The sequence below is a fragment of the Cannabis sativa genome, chromosome 7, assembly GCF_029168945.1.
Source record: "Cannabis sativa cultivar Pink pepper isolate KNU-18-1 chromosome 7, ASM2916894v1, whole genome shotgun sequence".
NCBI lineage: Eukaryota > Viridiplantae > Streptophyta > Magnoliopsida > Rosales > Cannabaceae > Cannabis > Cannabis sativa.
Genome location: NC_083607.1, coordinates 38223631 through 38241586, shown reverse-complemented (window position 1 = coordinate 38241586; position 17956 = coordinate 38223631). Strand labels below are relative to the sequence as shown.

General features: G+C 30.6%; 1 protein-coding gene across 4 annotated transcripts; it reads right to left on the bottom strand.

Moving 5' to 3' along the window:
• Positions 1–2557: 2557 nt before the first annotated feature.
• Positions 2558–9730, bottom strand: LOC115697241 (potassium transporter 11). Of its 4 annotated transcripts, XM_061118840.1 has the most exons (9): positions 8638–9705; positions 8093–8318; positions 7280–7525; positions 6015–6065; positions 5638–5898; positions 5363–5530; positions 4702–4956; positions 4050–4150; positions 2558–3659 (listed from the first exon to the last, which is right to left on the bottom strand). In XM_061118840.1, exons 1-9 carry the CDS (start codon positions 8761–8763, stop codon positions 3645–3647), a joined length of 1449 nt encoding a protein of 482 aa, XP_060974823.1. In that variant the 5' UTR covers positions 8764–9705; the 3' UTR covers positions 2558–3644. The 4 variants fall into 4 exon arrangements, with proteins under 4 accessions (XP_060974823.1, XP_030480027.2, XP_030480028.2 ...); XM_030624167.2 differs by lacking the exon at positions 4050–4150 and having other exon boundaries at positions 8638–9730; XM_030624168.2 differs by lacking the exon at positions 4050–4150 and having other exon boundaries at positions 4702–4917; positions 8638–9696.
• Positions 9731–17956: the final 8226 nt, after the last annotated feature.

The window sequence follows — 17956 nt, the reverse complement described above, 5'->3', positions numbered from 1 at the left end:
GTAAAGACAAAACTAAACAGTGAGGATGGCGAGCTCGATGCGTGGATTACATGTTAAGGGATTATGACTCGATTACTTTTGTAAAAGTTAATGTTTAAAAATTTATAAATGAATCGAGTGTTTTTATTTTAAAATAATGAGTTATTTTATTGTCTTTATGATAAATAGTTTTCAATGGACTAGCGAGTGTGACGTCTCGGGAAATCGAGGCGTTACATGGGCCACTTTAACATTCTGTCTCACTGAGACTCTAAATTAGTTTTTACACTTCTCCAAAAATACTGCTCCACCTCCAAAGTAATCACCATCTCATAAGTAGACTTTCTAGCATTATCGTCAGTCTAGAAATTTAATTTGGTATAGTCTAAGAGTATTAAATACAACTCTTATCGACTAACATATAGTTACTCTTTCGATCTTAAGATTTAGTTGATTGTCTTCTAATGTTCATTTTCTAGATTAAACTGATACTTACTCATAACTCCCACTCAACATCAGGTGTCTGGTCTAATGCTTACCGAAGCATACATGAAACCTCTCACTCTTGATTCTTAAGGAAATATTTTCATGACTTTCATCTTTTTAGAATAGTTAAAATTGTTCCTTCGATAAATAAAATCTATGTCTAGGAGCCAAAAGACTTCCTTTATAGTTAGCCATTAGAAAAATACTCCAGCATCTTACTGAAGTAAGTTTCTTGCACTAGAGTAAGAAAATTACCAAGTATACCACAAGCCATAGGTTTAGATAATCTCAAACTTACGATACTAGGATCGCAAAGTTTTGTTAAGTCCATTGAATAGACTTATTATCAAACTTTTCTTTCTTGTTCTTTTATTAGAAAACTTTTGGTTACTCCATATAAATGGTTTTAACCATAGTTCTCTTGGCTTTGCTTCTTAGTTTCTTATTCTGACTATCCATTACTTGTTTAAACTAATAATGGTTTTTAATCACAAGTATTTTTCAAGTCATAACAGGGTGAGTTCCTTGAAACCCTCTCACTACGACAAGGTACAGTAACTTTCTGTCTAGAAATATTAGTGGTATTGACCTCATCGGTTGTATCAATACAATAGAGACAGTGAGATCTTAGATGGAATAAGGTGATAGAACACTTTTGGAATTAAATCAAGAAAAATATCTCCTCTACTTTGCTACTTTATTTTCAAATTTAGTCACATTCTTAGAAAAGTAGTATTTATTGAAACAAACACTTTCTTATCTTAATGATCATAGGATGGTCCACCCCTAATCACTTTAGAATAGCTATCAAATTTGCAAACCTTAGTTAACAGTTCTAACTTTTTTTAAGTTCATGATCAGGACATCCCTGATTCTAGACTTAGCATTTCCTTAGAGAGACTCAGGTCGCTGCTAGTTACTAATCATAGACCTTTCATGTTCATCAATATGCAATCTGAATTTCTGGAGAGTTAAGTTTGGATACAATTCGAAGTTCAACTTAATGATCTTTGAACTACATAACCAGATATTTCTCCACCCCTATTAGATCGCAGGATCTTTAACCACTTACTTTAACGTTTTTCAACATTGCTAGAAATTCATGAAATTTGTCAAACATTTCAATTTTTTTTATTCAAGGTATAATATTGAGTGATCGTTTAAGAATTTAATGATAACTCATATTCACCCCTGAATGTACATCCATATGTTTGAATACAGATGATCTTACTTCCAAGTGGACATTGGCTTATTTCTCTTTGCAGAGAATGATCTTGTCAAAACTACAATGAACAAGATGCAAATACCATAGATATGTTATTGTAGTTTGATGAATCTTAGGTCTAGTTACAACAAAGAGTTCTTAAAATAGTTCAAGTGGATTCTGATCACAGAATAAAAAACTCATTATCCATACATTAACATACCTCCATTGTTAGAAAATAGATTTTAACAACTTATGAAAGTTATACTGTAGTGTCTCATGTATTCTAGAAACTGAAATTTAAAATTTCTGTGTGGAATCTAAAATTTAAAGTCAATGACTTAAATCTATTCTAAATATTTCTTGAGTAATTATTCTAGCTTGGACAACCACTACTATTTTGACTCTAAGCTTAAATTGCTTTTAATATGCATATACAAATAGGAGATGTTTCATATAGTTACGAGATATAATATCTATAGTATAGTCATCTGTGTCACTCATTTTTATAGAAAAAAATAGAGTGACATCATAAATAAATGATTTATAAACTTTCTTGCCTAATATTATATTATCTAAGCAATTTCTTTAAGAAAAAATTAAGAAAAAAATAAAAAATAATTTCAATTAAAATAAAAATCCAACATTGTCTCAATAAGCAAGAGTAAAAATCATTCTTATTTCATTAACTTTTTTATTGTTTCAGTATATTGTTACGTTCCCATAGTACAATAAAATCACTACCTTTAAAGCACGCATTTCACTCGTCTCGAGAGTAATATTATATACAATTTGAACTAGTTTACTAATAAAAGGAAATTTTTCAAAATTTGTGAAGTTCAATATGGGTGGCCAAGACAATGAAATAGACATTTACATTTGTGTGTAGTACAAGGATGAGATGTAAAATATATTATTGAAGGATGATAGTGCAAAAATAGAAGTTAGACAAAGAAAACTTGACCAACATTTAATAGACTCTCATGGGGAACATTGAATATCACACTATTCTCCCTGCATATCTTCCTAAGAAATGCATATATATAATCAACAGCTATTTTCTTATAGAACCTTGATTCCCTCCTTGCTCTGACTACAGTATTCCCCATTATGTGCACCACTCCAGCATCTCTACAACTATTCAAAAATTCTAGCTCATCAATCTCGGTGTGACTGCTTACCTGACCTGAAGACCCGACCGTATTATAGTTTAAATGCGTTGGAGACTTAGCAGGTACAATTGAATCCACCGAAGAGACAGTAAGATCGACACTGGAGCGAGTTGTGTTACCACCGTTGTTCAATAGGCCCTCTCTTGACTGCTGAGTTTGCTGGCCGTAAATGCTGTAATCATCAGAGTCAGAACAACCTTCCATCATGGCTTCTAGCCGTACAAACATGAAAAGGTTCTCGAAAAGCTTTCTCTCGAAATCGTCATCTTTCTTGTGAAGGTCTTTATAGCCATATCTTGCAACACAGCGGAACATGTGGAAGTTCTTTGGTCCGATTCGCTTTACCAGGAATCTTTCTTCCTCTGGCACCGTGTATACTGGGAGATACTTCACACAAACAAATACAACAACTGAATGGATGGCTGGTAAATTTGTGATGAAGTGAGAGAATATGTGAGGAACACCACTTGCAAGTTCGGTGTACACAAGTCCAATACCAGGAACCCGAACAAGTCCTAAACTTGGACCAAGTCCAAGAATCCATGCCATCGAAACCTTACTATGCATTTCAAATTCATAGCGTTTCACAGTTCCATAATGCCAAACAAACATTATGAGAAGAAAAGCAGCAGCGATCACAAGTGGTACCCATCCACCTTGATCCACTTTGAAAAGTACAGCAGAAAAGTAAGTGCACTCCACAAGCAGTGATAAACCAGTGAAGATCACAACGATAATCCAATGGCAGCGCCAAACTAAAATCATGATTAGAGTCATTAGCAGTGTAGTGACCAACATGACTATCACAACAGCAGTCCCTGTTTTTTTTTTTCGAAAAAAAAAATTATCATGCCATTAAATCTCACTTCAGACAGAATTTCTCATATTAGAAGAATGAAAAAAAAAAAAAAAACACAATTCTTACAGCAAACAAGTTATTTTTAATTTAGAAAGGTATCAAGAGTTTTGTATTTACTATTGTAAGCTCTAGACATGTATTCTCCAACCTAATCAATATTAAAATTTCTCTCCACTCTAGTGTATTCACTATTCCAAAAGGTAACAATTGCAACTCAAACAAACTGTGTACTATTTCGAAAGGTAACCATACCAAACCCTACACATAAAATATTCCAAAAGACAGACTGTAAATTCAGAAATAAAGTTCCTGCTCCTATTATTGAACAGGGAGGTGGATCTGGAATTACCACAGCTTGTTCAATGTGAGAACTCTCCACCTTGAATCTATTTATATTTTTTAATGTTTTGGTTTCTTCATCCAGACCTCTTCTGATAAGCCATTGGTTAACTGCACATATGTGAGAATGAAGAAATAGATAGGCAGTGCTTAGCTTGAATTAAATATACAGAAATGATTAGTTCTATTTTATATTTCTGATTTCTTTACTTTTGCTTTTGCCTAACCGTCTGGGGGTTTGGGGAGAAGATAAATAGAGTTGTGTAAGCTGAGTTTTGGTAGGAAAGGATTATGTGGAAAAGGGGAGAGACCGGGCCCTCTGGAGGAATTTCATGTAATCCTGATCAATTCAGCAATAACAATTCTCAGCTTGAAGTGTTTCAACACTTCAGTTTTTATCTCTGGTGCACTGCAATTATTTTCCTCTATATTTTTCTGTTTTGGTTAAGCAAGTTTTATCATCTTCTTGTGCAAGTCAATCACAACTTTACAGAAAGAGATAATGCTAACAGTTATTAACATATTCTTTGTGGAGACACATATAGCTATATGGACAGGTCAAGGAACAGAAAAAAAAAAAAAAAAAACGAAGCACACGCATTTCACATATTTAAAAAATTGATAAATTACAGACAAAAAGATTTAGCTGATGAAAAGCGTACCATAAGCATTTCCAATTTGGTTTTGATTTTTAAATCCAGCTGTCACAGCAATACAAAGAATCATGAGGATCCAATTGATATCTGGCACATATATCTGGCCGAGAAAGTTCTTCGATGTATGCACAACTTTGACTCTTGGAAAACATCCATGAGCAAGTGCCTGCTTAATGATTGAAAATGTAGCAGATATGGTAGCCTGACTTGCAACAATAGCTGCTGCAGTTGCAACAAGGAATACAGGCCAATATATGCTTACTGGCGAGTAAGAAGAAATAAGCATTGATAAGACAAATCATAATAGTAAATTCAAGATATGTGTACTAATTCCCCTCTATCCTAATCTTCCTCCAGTAAGAATGAGAGTGAATCAAAAAAACAGAACCCAAATTTAGGAGATTCTCATTGGATTATTGATTCTCATGTCATTGGTATCTTTTAGGAGATTCACTAACACAAATTAGCATAAGAAAATTAAAGTTTAAATAATTTTGGCTGTTCCAGAGAAATGTTATTAGTTTTCCTTTGATCAATTGGCAAGTGACAAATTTTATTTATTTATGTATTTCACTTCTACCAGATAGTATTTGCAATTGTGAACAGAATTACATGGGTTTATAGTGCAATAAAATGCCTTCAGTGTAAAGAAAAGGTCAAAACAAACCTGGAATAGAACGATAAAATGCATCGCTTGCATGATCATGGTTTTGCATAAGGTATGCAGCTTGTCCGGAATAAGCTAAAAGAAGGCAAGGAAAGACAATTAGAACGAAAGCAATCTGAACAGCTAGAACTGGAAAATGGGCAAGGTCCGCAAAGAGTGCCTCTGTTCCTGCAAGAGATAATTCCCAATATGTTGTCAGAACAAAAAAGACCAGATATAATAGCTTTTAAAGAATTAAGATAGCCAAAAGTTAAAATTATATGTGGAAAATTTACCTGTTATGCTAAGCATTATACCACCGAGGGAGGTCCATCCATCTTTTCCATTCCTTCTAAAATACCGGTATATATACACAGGCGAGAAAGCTTTGAGAACACTACTGTCATATTTCCAAATGTTGTATATGCCTATACCTCCAATCATGAGAAACCATAGCAGAACAATCGGTGCAAAGAGCCAACCAACCTTGTCTGTGCCATAGTGCTGCATACTAAACAGTCCTACTAATACTACAGCCGCAACAAGTATAACAACATCTGTTCCACAACAAGGCGGAAACAATTAAATATTTTTAGAACATAAAAAAACAGTGGATGGTGGAGCAGAAGAAACAAGCGAACATAAATATTTTCAGTTCAAGCAGTGATCTTACCAGAATTCATAGTGGGGCCTCTTACTTTGATCCCACCAACAGCTGATAAGACTGCAAAGGAAAGCCATCGTTATTTACTACTGTAACAAAAAATGACAGGGGTGTTAAGAATTGAAATGATGTTGTTTCTAACAAAATTGAGTGGCGAAAAAATTCCCGGGTTTAAAGAAGCTAGACCAGTTTACAGGTACTCAGGGAAGTAAAGGTTAACCCCATCTATGCTTAAGGGTAGAAGGTCCCTCAGGGCCACATCTACAAGAGGCTATCTAAACATCCCTGAGAAACATGACAGCCATAGTCCTTGATCGCTGATTGGTGTTTATGATAAATCTTACTGGTTAATATTGCGAGACACTAACTTAAATGGTTTAGGCTCTTCTCCTAGATAAAATATGCCATGCGTCTGGTAGAATCCAGTCCAGAATGTATCAAAAAGGGTGAAAAAATAGCTCTGTTTTTTGCTTTTCCATATAGTTTATTGGCTTTCTCCTGATTGTTATCTCTCTAACTTTTGTTTTCTTTACTTCTGTGTTATCAAAACGGCATCAATAGACATATCACTGACCAACATGAATTGTGATGTATCAATTCATCTGGGTCTTAACTCATGTTAGTGTGTGTTTTGTTCATAATAAATTATTAAGGTTTCCTTGTTATTTGGTTGGATATTGTTACAACCCCTTGGGTAGAACTCACTCAAAAAGACTAGCTGAGAAAAGAAGAGGGTGCCCAACTGGTTTAAAACACCAGTCAATGCACCCACATCAAAGACATCGTTCACAGAACCCCATTAAAGTCGACGTTCACAACGGTCCTCTAACAATGCACCCCCTTTAAAGTCAACATTCACTGCAGCCCATTCTACACTTTTTCCAAAGTCACCCCTTTCGCAAGTTGCCCATGGTGCAGGCTCTCATATCAACTGTTACAAACTTACAACCACTTAAGCAGAAATCAATCGCGAAGACTAGCCTGCCCATGAGAGGAAACTGCCCATATTACAAAGCTCCTATCTATCTCATACTTATTATATATCCGATGACATTGCCTTAATTTCCAGTTATATAAAGATACAAATCTGTGAAGTTTTTAAGTGCTTAGTCTTGTCCTAAATGTCATAAGTATTTCCAGGCTACTATTAAATTTTCTCTTTTATGTACCTTGAGTTACAATTTTTTAGATGAAAATTTTAAAGATAGGATGTATGGGAAGTGTGTGACGGTATTCAAAATCCAATATTTTTATGATCAAAGACTTTAATGTACCAGATATAGCTGGAGTGAGAATCCCATCACCAATCACCATACAAGTGCCAACAAGAACAAGAAGAAGAAGGGAAGTCTTCCTGTATGCATACTCTTCCAGCCATTTCTTGGTTTTTGCAGCATAAGACTGTTCATGAAAAGTAGAACGACTATATGTGGTTAGCTCTTCATCAGTCCGGTGTTGGTTAGGAATAATTTTAACTTTTGCATGTCGACATAGCAAGGAATAAAGAGCAAATGTTCCACCTGCACAACATAAACAATAAGTTCTATTTTCTGTGTTTGTAAGCAGCAAATAAAAGATCCAAAGAACAACAATTCCGCTAAGACGAACATTTTCAACTGCTCTACCCACTTGTTATGTATTTCAACCAGCTATTCATTTTAGTCTAGAGGCACCTTTCCAAGAGATAGCAGTCAGTACAAGGGTACTATACCCCTTTTCTTTCCTATCTTAGAGATGAAATGTATCAAAAAGATAATGGTGTTCTACAGAATAATAAAAAATAAATAAATAATAAAGTGGTGCACTTATCATACCCTTTTCTTTTCTGCACAAAATAATGATGAGGTTTACTAATCAGGGTCAACTACACTATGAAGTAGTGGTGATTCATATGAGGTGAAAAAGTTAAAAAAATAAGATCAACCGCATTTTAGTATCTATTGCTCATCCCATTGGAAAAATAGTCAACAATAACGGCACATATGAATGAAAGCAGCAACAAGTTCTTTCTATTCAGCATATAGTTTCACCAAAAGACAGGCAGTAGATGTCAGATGATGTACAAAGATAATGAGAGTTTAATTTACCTTGACCATTGTCATTTGCCTTGCACACAACGATAACATACTTGAGAAGAGGAACAAGAGTGAGAGAGTATATTATCAATGACAGAGCACCAATCACATCTTCTGAATTATCTATTTTCCCAGGAAATGTATTGTAGAAGACATATAAGGGAGAAGTACCCAAGTCTCCAAAAACCACTCCAAGACTTTGGAATGCAAGCCTCAGAAGCAATAACACTGAGAATTTCTGTAGGAATCACAATTCACAACTGTGTTAGACAACAAGACAGAATTATAACCAAATGTATAGCAATTAATTTACTCATCTACCACACTACTATTAATTTAATTAGCAAATCAATTATAAACTCACCAAAAATATACCCCCATTTAGTATTTACACCAACATATCACAGCCAACTTTCATCGAATGTGATATATTTAAAGAAATTTAAATCCAATAATTGGACATATATAACTATAAGAATTTTGTATTTAATTTGACACATATTAAAATCATTTGAAATCAATGAAGTTAAGGAGAGAGAGTGAGTTTAATGGGTCACCTTTTCCCTGTACATACTCCTGAGCCTCCCAGCTTCCTCATCCATTGGCTGGTCAAGCTTCTGATCCAAAACCCACATACTGCCTCTAGTATCTGTTTCTTGATCATCCTCAACTCTTGAAGCCATTCTAATATGTATGCTTATTGACTTTTGAAGCTTCGATAAGGCAAAAGAAGTTCCCCTCAGTTTCTTTACAGTAGCTTTTCTTATCAGTTACTCACTCCACAAACTAAACCAAATCTCAGAAATCCTCGAAATCTATCAATACAATTAAATATAGATAGATACACGCAAATCTAGATCTTCAAATTCATACTTCACTTGAAATCCATGTTCAGTACAAACCACAATAAAACTCTCGGAAAAGGTTGACAACTACAAAAAAAAAAAACTTATTATCTCTCTAACCATAAAGAGGGCAATTGAAATTCAACCTCTAATTAAGAAGAAAGAAGAAGCAGAACTCCAAGCATAAAGGAACCCAGGAAGAAAGACTGAAAATTGAACTGAAACTAGTAGTTGATAAGTCAATCTTGTCCCAAACAAAAACGAAAAACCCATACACCAAAATTTGAGCACCAAGAGACCCACTTATGGATATAACAGCTCAAGAACACCTCACACATCCAACAATAATGGGTAAAGAGACAAAGAGTTCGTATTGATTAATTTGCTTCTCAAAGAAAACAAAACAGAATAGGAAAAGAAATTGAATTCTGGCAAGTGGGGTCAACCAAGTGATGTTAATAGTCTCAGTATCAGCCACGATATCAATAAAACCAGCAAAATCTCATACACCCATCTCTGCCCAAATAAAACGGCTGAAAATCAACCCAAAAAGATGAAAAGAAAGGAAAAAAATTGAGAGAGAGAAAAATGCCAACACAGTGTAAGTCGGCTTCTCAGAGCAAAAATGAGTGAAAGAGAGCTGAGTATGTTATTTTGGCTGCTATTAACCGAAAAGAGACACAGCTTTTCCTCAGCTGAGCTTTTAAAGAGTTGAGAATGAGATTATAAGATATACGTAAGAAAGAGAAATACAGACAAAATTACGAGGGAATTTTAGAGAGAGAAAGTAAGGAAAGATGGTTGAACCCGCAAGTTATTATTTTATTTATTTCTTATTGTTAATTATATATTGGAAGATATTATTATTATATTTTTAGTACACGTTTGTCAGATTGGCAGATCTCTTCAAGAGAGGGAAAAGAAATAATTATCTTAGAATAATATTTATTAATTTATATCTTCTTATTTAAATATTTATAATGGCGGTGTCTGCAGTGGGGAGATTAGTTATTAGCAATTTTTTTTTTTAAAATTTTAACATATACTAAATTATGTTTCTTAAACATTATTTGCTGTCAATAATTCTCCCTATTAAAATTGTTAGATTTAAGAACTTTTGTCGCAGTAATTGTTTATGTAATAAATCATGCCCCCAAGACTTTGATATCTATAAAATAATACTCTTAAATTTTGATATGTACTAAATTATGCCCCTAAACATTTATTTATGTTAGAATTTTTTTATTAAAATTAGATAAAAAAAATCCTTAAATCTAATAATATTAATAGTTCAAGGAGAATTTTTAACGGCCAACAAAACTTAAGGGCATGATTTAATATAAGTCAAAAGTCAGACAAAAATAATTGCTAAGAGTAATTTGCGGCAAAACCCCCTCAACTATCAATTTACTTGCAAAAAACCATCCAACCTCATATTTTGGTGGGAAAACCCTCCAAAGTACTGTTTCGTTTACATTTTTAAGGTGTCGTCTATTCAGCCTCGTTAAGTCTTAATTTTGCCCACGTAGCAATGACAGGTCAATAAAAAATTATCCTACGTGGCCATATTTTACAAAATAAAAATTAAAATAAAAACAAAAAATTTAAGAGTAATTTGCGGCAAAACTCCCTCAACTATCAATTTACTTGCAAAAAACCATCCAACCTTAAAGTTTTTTAGATGGTTTTTTGCAAGTAAATTGATAGTTGGGGAAGTTTTGCCGCAAATTACTCTTAAAGTTTTATTTTTATTTTGTAAAATATGGCCACATAGGATAATTTTTTAGTGACTTGTCATTGCCACGTGGGCAAAATTATGAGCTGGACAGACGACATCTTAAAATGTAAACAGAATAGTACTTTGGAGGGTTTTCCCACCAAAATATGAGGTTGGATGGTTTTTTGCAAGTAAATTGATAGTTAAGGGGGTTTTGCCGCAAATTACTCTAATTGCTAAACTACAAATATGTTCTACAATTTTTTAAACTGCGACCGTACCAAAATCGTAAAAACCATGCCAAGCTATATAATACAGTATTATATTATCACTAAATAAACAAAATACTTAATAAAATTTCACGAACACAATAAAAAAAAAATAACATCTTTTTAAAGTCAACACAGCTAATAAACAAACAACATTATAAAAATAAAATAAACAATGTAATAAAATTTCATCAACACAATAAAAATATAACATCTTATTAAGGTTTCAACAAGACATTTAATAAAAATACTAAATAAAAAAACATTATATGTACACAAAACATAAAAAATAATGTTCAATGTTTTAAATCCTACAAAATATATCAAACATATCTATACATGGTTATATTTTTAATGTAACTATTATGGTTACATTTTTCTTTAAGATGTAATAGGACGTTACTAATAAGTAAAAATTTCTTTTTTAGAATTAATTAATTATAATTATGTTATAAATATTAATAATTATGTGGATGTCCAAATCTTTTATTTATTACCATTAATTGTAACCAATATTCATCTTTTTCTTAGTTTCCTTTTTTCTTAGTTTCTTAATATCTCACTCTTGTATTTGTATAAATAGGGGTTCACCCCATTGGAATAAATAACTCAGAAATTCTCATTCACTTTCTCTTTCTCTCTTCATCTTCTTCTTCTTTCTTCTCATATACTTTATATTATTTTATATTATTTTATAACACGTTATCAGCACGAGTCTCTGCCCAAGCTTCAAGCATGAATCTCTGCCTAAGACCCAATGTAAGTATTTTGTTAAAGTTCTTGAATTGTTTCAAAGTCACGATACACTAAATATATATTTATATATATACTCATCTGACTGAAACAATTTCAAGAATCATTTGGTTTCTTTTTCTTTTTATCTATATATCTATATATTATATATGTATGTATATGTTTTTATATATTTATTATTAATTTCATATATATATATTATGTTCTTATCATTCATAATATATACAATATATGTGTGCCTATGATATGATAGAGAAAATCTATATAAATTATACATATATCCAAAAGATTATGTATTATCGATAAAATATTGCATATATCCTAAAGATTATGCATCATCGATAAAATATTGCATATATCCTGAAGATTATGCATCATCGATAAAATATTGCATATATCCTGAAGATTATGCATCATCGATAAAAAATTGTATATATCCCGAAGATTATGCATCCTCAATAAAATATTGCATATATCCTGATGATTATGCGTCCTCGATAAAATCTTGCATATATCCTGAAGATTATGCAAACGTAATATTCATTATATAGTTGATGGATATATAATGAAAGAGATGAATACATATTTATATATATATGTTCTTGTATTCTTTGAGGACAATGAAAAGTAATCTAATATCGATATAGATTTTGACAAACATTTCCTGAAGTAAATGTTTTATATTTGTCAAAAAAAAAATGATTGTATTTATGTGTATACAACTAAAGAATCATTAAAAATGATTATTATTGATGCAATTTTATAGTGGGTTTTGAATACCTAAAAAGAATGTTAAGAAAATTGCATTGAAACATCAAAGTATAAGAATAACAGTGAGCATGACTAATGTTATTTAAATACATGAGACATGTATTTATTGTTCATCATTCCCTGCAGAGAATGATACAAAATGAATTCAACTACTTTTAAAGATTGTTTGTATCAGTCATGTTACTATACATTGTTATTACTTGCAATGTTGGAAATTATTGCATGAGACATATATTAAAGATCAAATTTTGCATACATCTTGGAGATTATGCAAAAATTGTATTCATATATTCTTTGAAATATTGTTAAAGAAATTGCTGAGTAATTTCTTTTTATATATGAACAAGTAATAAATTTTTAAGAAATTTATAATAATGTTCCACTTGTTCAACGTCATTCCCCGAAGTGAATGTAATGATTTTAAATAATCAATGGCATTGTTTGCTACTCAAATATTTCCAGAAGAAATTGGAAACAACCAAAAGATGAGATACCACACACAATCAAAGTGCATGAAATCTATATATCATGTGTGGAATTGAATAATAGTAGTCACGTACCTGTAGTACGGACACACTTATAATCAAGATAAAAGTATATTTGATTACTGAATAGAATGTGAATTGTACAAATTTATTGTACATTTAGAATATTTAAATGTCATTCCCTAAAGAGAATGAATAGGCATGAAATTCTATTTCAAAGAATATAGATTTCACATATATTGGTAATGCCAGAAGCAAATTAATATATACATATTTTATTATTTCTTGAAATCAATAGTTTCAAACTATTGTTGGTACATGATATGTAAATATATAGTTACCATATAATTCAGTTTGCATATTCCCAAAAGTGGATATATAATTTACTAATATTTGTTAGTGATCCAATATAATCAAAATGATAAAGAATCACAAAATGATTAGTTGAAAAGCTTCCTGAAGAAGTCTTACATACAATTGCTACTTTGAGTAGTAAAATGTCTTTCTATGTACCTAGATGTGTAACTTTTATCTAGTTATGAAAGTGATAATAAATAACTTATTATATGTACTTGTTGTACATTTAAATATATAATATATCAAGTCATGATAATTAGACTGATGAATAGTCTATTAATAAATTAGACGACTTGTTAAAAAGATATCAGGAAAAATGAATGATATGTTATGGTTATATCTATTTGACCATTACAATAACATGATGAAGTTGTCATGTATCTTTTAAATTATACACATCATTGAATTGATGATAGTGATTCCTGAAGAGTGTATATGTTTTGGAGAATAATATAATTATATTATTCGTGTATATAAAAATGAAACTTGTAATGATTATATTGTAATGAATTTACATTACATTTTGAAAGTTTCATTGAAATACAAATTATAGTGAACCTGAAGTTCATGAATTGAATTATTTTGACATGATCAATCATATGCAATAAATTGTCAAAGAATTTGACTAAATTTTGTTGAAGAACCAGAAGATTCTTCTCATTGTTATTTATAAGGCTCAAAAGAAGAATGTGCATATATTTGCACATAGAAAATATTTAAATTATATTTTCTTAACAATCTTGAGCCATTGTTAGATTTTTATTGCATAGTTTCTTATCGATGTGATAAGATTATATAATCATGCATTTACAAAATGTGTAAATTTATGTATTTCTAATTATACACGTATGACTCATTCTTAGAAATGAATTAAGTTCATAAGGATTGAACTTGAAACTGAAGTTTATTGAACCTGAAGTTCAATGTCATATAGTATATATGAGTTTAAACAAATATTGATTCATTGTGATATACTGAAATCCCTACAGGTATATTAATATTATTATATATCACAATTTTTAAAAATTCTCTCGATCAGGGGGAGAGAAGCAGTTGGGATCAATGATAATTTTTGAAAAATGATCCTTGCACAAAGTATATAAGAACAATATAGTTCAAAATGATATATACCAACTGCAAATCAATATTATTCAAAGTTGAGATAGAATGAGTTGAAAACGCCTGAAGCGTAAATGAACAATGTAGAAATTATTAATAAATGTTCATTTGATTTGCCCTGAAGTTGTTAAATCTAGAGGTACTCATAGAGATACCTTAATGTTATAAAGTATTAAAATGATAACCGTGATGAAAACGGTACTCGAAAAGACTCCCAAGAGAAGTTAGACATAGCACATTTGATCATAATTGAATCCCTGAAGTGATTCTATATAGGTACCTATAAATGATAAACATATTTGAAAAATATGTAATTTAAAGAGATCTCTATAAGTTATGTCAATATGGGAGGAAATTATCATTTATTGAAATTTTTGTCGACAATAAATATTGAATTTTTGCATATGCAATAAACTAACATGAGATAGCAAGGATCATGGTATTAGATTTGTCGAGAATCATCGACATACATTTTGATTTTTGGCCAAAATATTATGACGCAATCCAGGCAAATTTACTCACATAAAGTGAAGTAAGACCTGTAGGGTGTGCAAATAAATATTTCTAATGAGAAATTTGCATATATGTATTTGTACATAATGAATTGTTGTACAAAGTTTGCATAGACATGAGATTGATTGAAGTAAGGCTTAAATATTGAGAAAATATAATCATGATTTGATTATAGCCTGGAATATATTTTATGAGGATTTATAAGCGTCACATAAATGTTGCAACAAAAGGTTATTTATTTGGAGCTCCTAATATAGTGAGAATTTGAAATAAGCCTTATCTAAAAATTCTAAAAGAATTTAATACATGTCTTAAGTGATATAAATTCAAAGTCGCGCGCACTATATGACAAAGATCTTTGTATGAAATAAAGACATGTAAGTAAATTATTATTTGAAAAATACCTATGGTTGTCTATGCAATATAAATACGTAAATTATACGTTGTGATAGACTCTTGAAGAGTTTTTGATTAATTAAAGAACAAACTTTTATTTCTTTTGTATTTCAAGAAATATTAATGTATAAAGTTTGTTCATTAGTATTGAAGTCCTGAAGTACTTCATATGTATCAAGAATTATAGATATATGATCATTTGATATGGAAATTAAGATCATAAAACAAGATGGAATAAATATATGGTCTTGGAGTACCATCATTATTACAAATGAAAATTTATAGTACCATTAATGTGTTATGTTCATATCTACTTGAAATTTTAAATTTTCGTATGAACAAAGTTGTGTACACACATGAATGATACAATTAGTTGGATAAAGACTAATGTTTCACGAACCCCTCATCTATAATTTAGAAGTCCATACATACTCTGGAAGAGTTATAGAAAATATATGATCAAAGATTATATATGGTGATATTTTAAAAGTGATAACAATAATCTTATGAGATATATTATCACCAAAAGAATTATGGATCATATGTGCATGAGTGGGAGACATATTCATGTTGCACTCTTTTTCCCTTAGCTCAGGTTTTGTCCCACTGGGTTTTCCTGGCAAGGTTTTTAACGAGGCAACTTGCAAATAGTTATGAATATGAAATATATATTGTACTCTTTTTCCCTTAGCTCAGATTTTGTCCCACTGGATTTTTCTGGCAAGGTTTTTAACGAGGCAACTATAAATCATGTTAACATACTTGCATTTTATGAAGCAAGTAGAGAATGTGTGTGAGTGAGATCATTGACATAGCATATTCGGGAAACATATGGATTGCACTCAATAAAGAAGTATCAACCCAAGCAATTCTCTATGGATAATACTGCTTGCATCGTTCAACTAAAATGAGGTACATTGAAGGAGATAGAGTTATAACACATTTCACGAAATTCTTTTTTATACGCTTCAAGAAAATGCATATTGGTGTTCAACATATTCAATCAAGTGTCAATCTTACAAACTTATTCACAAAGTTATTACCAACATCAACATTTGAGAAGACGGCAGACAAGATCGAAATTCGTCGATTAGAAGATCTCCACAAATGCCTAAATGAGGGGGAGTTAGTTTACACTATACTCTTTTTCTTTGATCAAGTTTTCAGCAAGATTTTTAATAAGACAGTTATTATGGACATCCAAGGGGGAGTATTATAAATATTAATAATTATGTGGATGTCCAAATCTTTTATTTATTACCATTAATTGTAATCAATATTCATCTTTTTCTTAGTTTCCCTTTTTCTTAGTTTCTTAATATCTCACTCTTGTATTTGTATAAATAGGGGTTCACCCCATTGGAATAAATAACTCAAAAATTCTCATTCACTTTCTCTTTCTCTCTTCATCTTCTTCTTCTTTCTTCTCATATACTTTATATTATTTTATAACAAATTAATTATTTTCTTAAAATAATTAATTAAAAATTTAACAAATTTCTTTTAGCAATTATACTTATAAATAACTTTTTTTATTTATATTTACATTCCTAATATAATTATTATAACAGTTAACCTATTTAATTATAATATTAACAATAAAATTTATTTTTGCTACAAAAATTAAACTTCTTTTTACACAAATTAAAATTCTCTTCTTATAATAAATTTTTAAATAATATTTAATTATTTTGTTAAAATTAGATGAACTAAGTATGAGGACTCAAGCTAGTCAATTGATGACAAAATTTGTATATCTATCTATCTATATATCTATATATCGATCTAATTTTAATTTTCTCACATCTCCTTTTTTTCTCTTTATAAACTTAATACATACATTCATTGTCTAATTTATCATTAATGGTTAATCTATTTGGTACTTTAGTCTTATCTCCCTAGCTAGATGTTATTCTTACTAAATCTTTTACAGTTTGAAAGACTTGTCAAGTTTTCACTTCATCATAATTTACAAAGTTTGAAATGATATTACTTTGAATTTATTTATTTATTTAAAGATTATTGAGTATTTTTCTTTCTCACATCATATGTCTAGACAAAATATCTTCTACGCACAATGTAGTTGAACCATCACTCTCACATTATTTTTTTCATGCTTAATGCTAACTTTAAGATTAACTCAAATACATATTGAAATACATAATCTTATTATGAAAACATTTTCTCAATATAGTGTACTTGATTTGATTCAAGATTTGCACCTCGCGAGAAAATTTGTTAGTTATTTTTTTAAATACTACTTGTTGCCCCTGATTTTGCCCAATATACGTGGACCAACCGGGCAGGGACACGTGGACCAAAAGATCTTAACATTTGAATTAACATTTGAATTTATTGCTAAGTCTTTATGAAGAAAGGCAGCATCCGGGACCTGCCTCCCGGAGAAGGCATACGAAGTCCCATTATTTAAAGCGAGTTGTATTTTCTTTGATACTCTTTATTTCATCTATTTATTTTAAATTTATATTTATTTAATTAAAATTTCCAATTTAGAATGAAAAATTCTAAATATAAATTTTAATTTAATATTTATAAATTTTACTTAGATGGATATGAAAATAATATTAATTATTTCCATCTTAGTAATAATTTCCAATAAATTTTTAGAAAAATATTCAATTTAAGTTGTT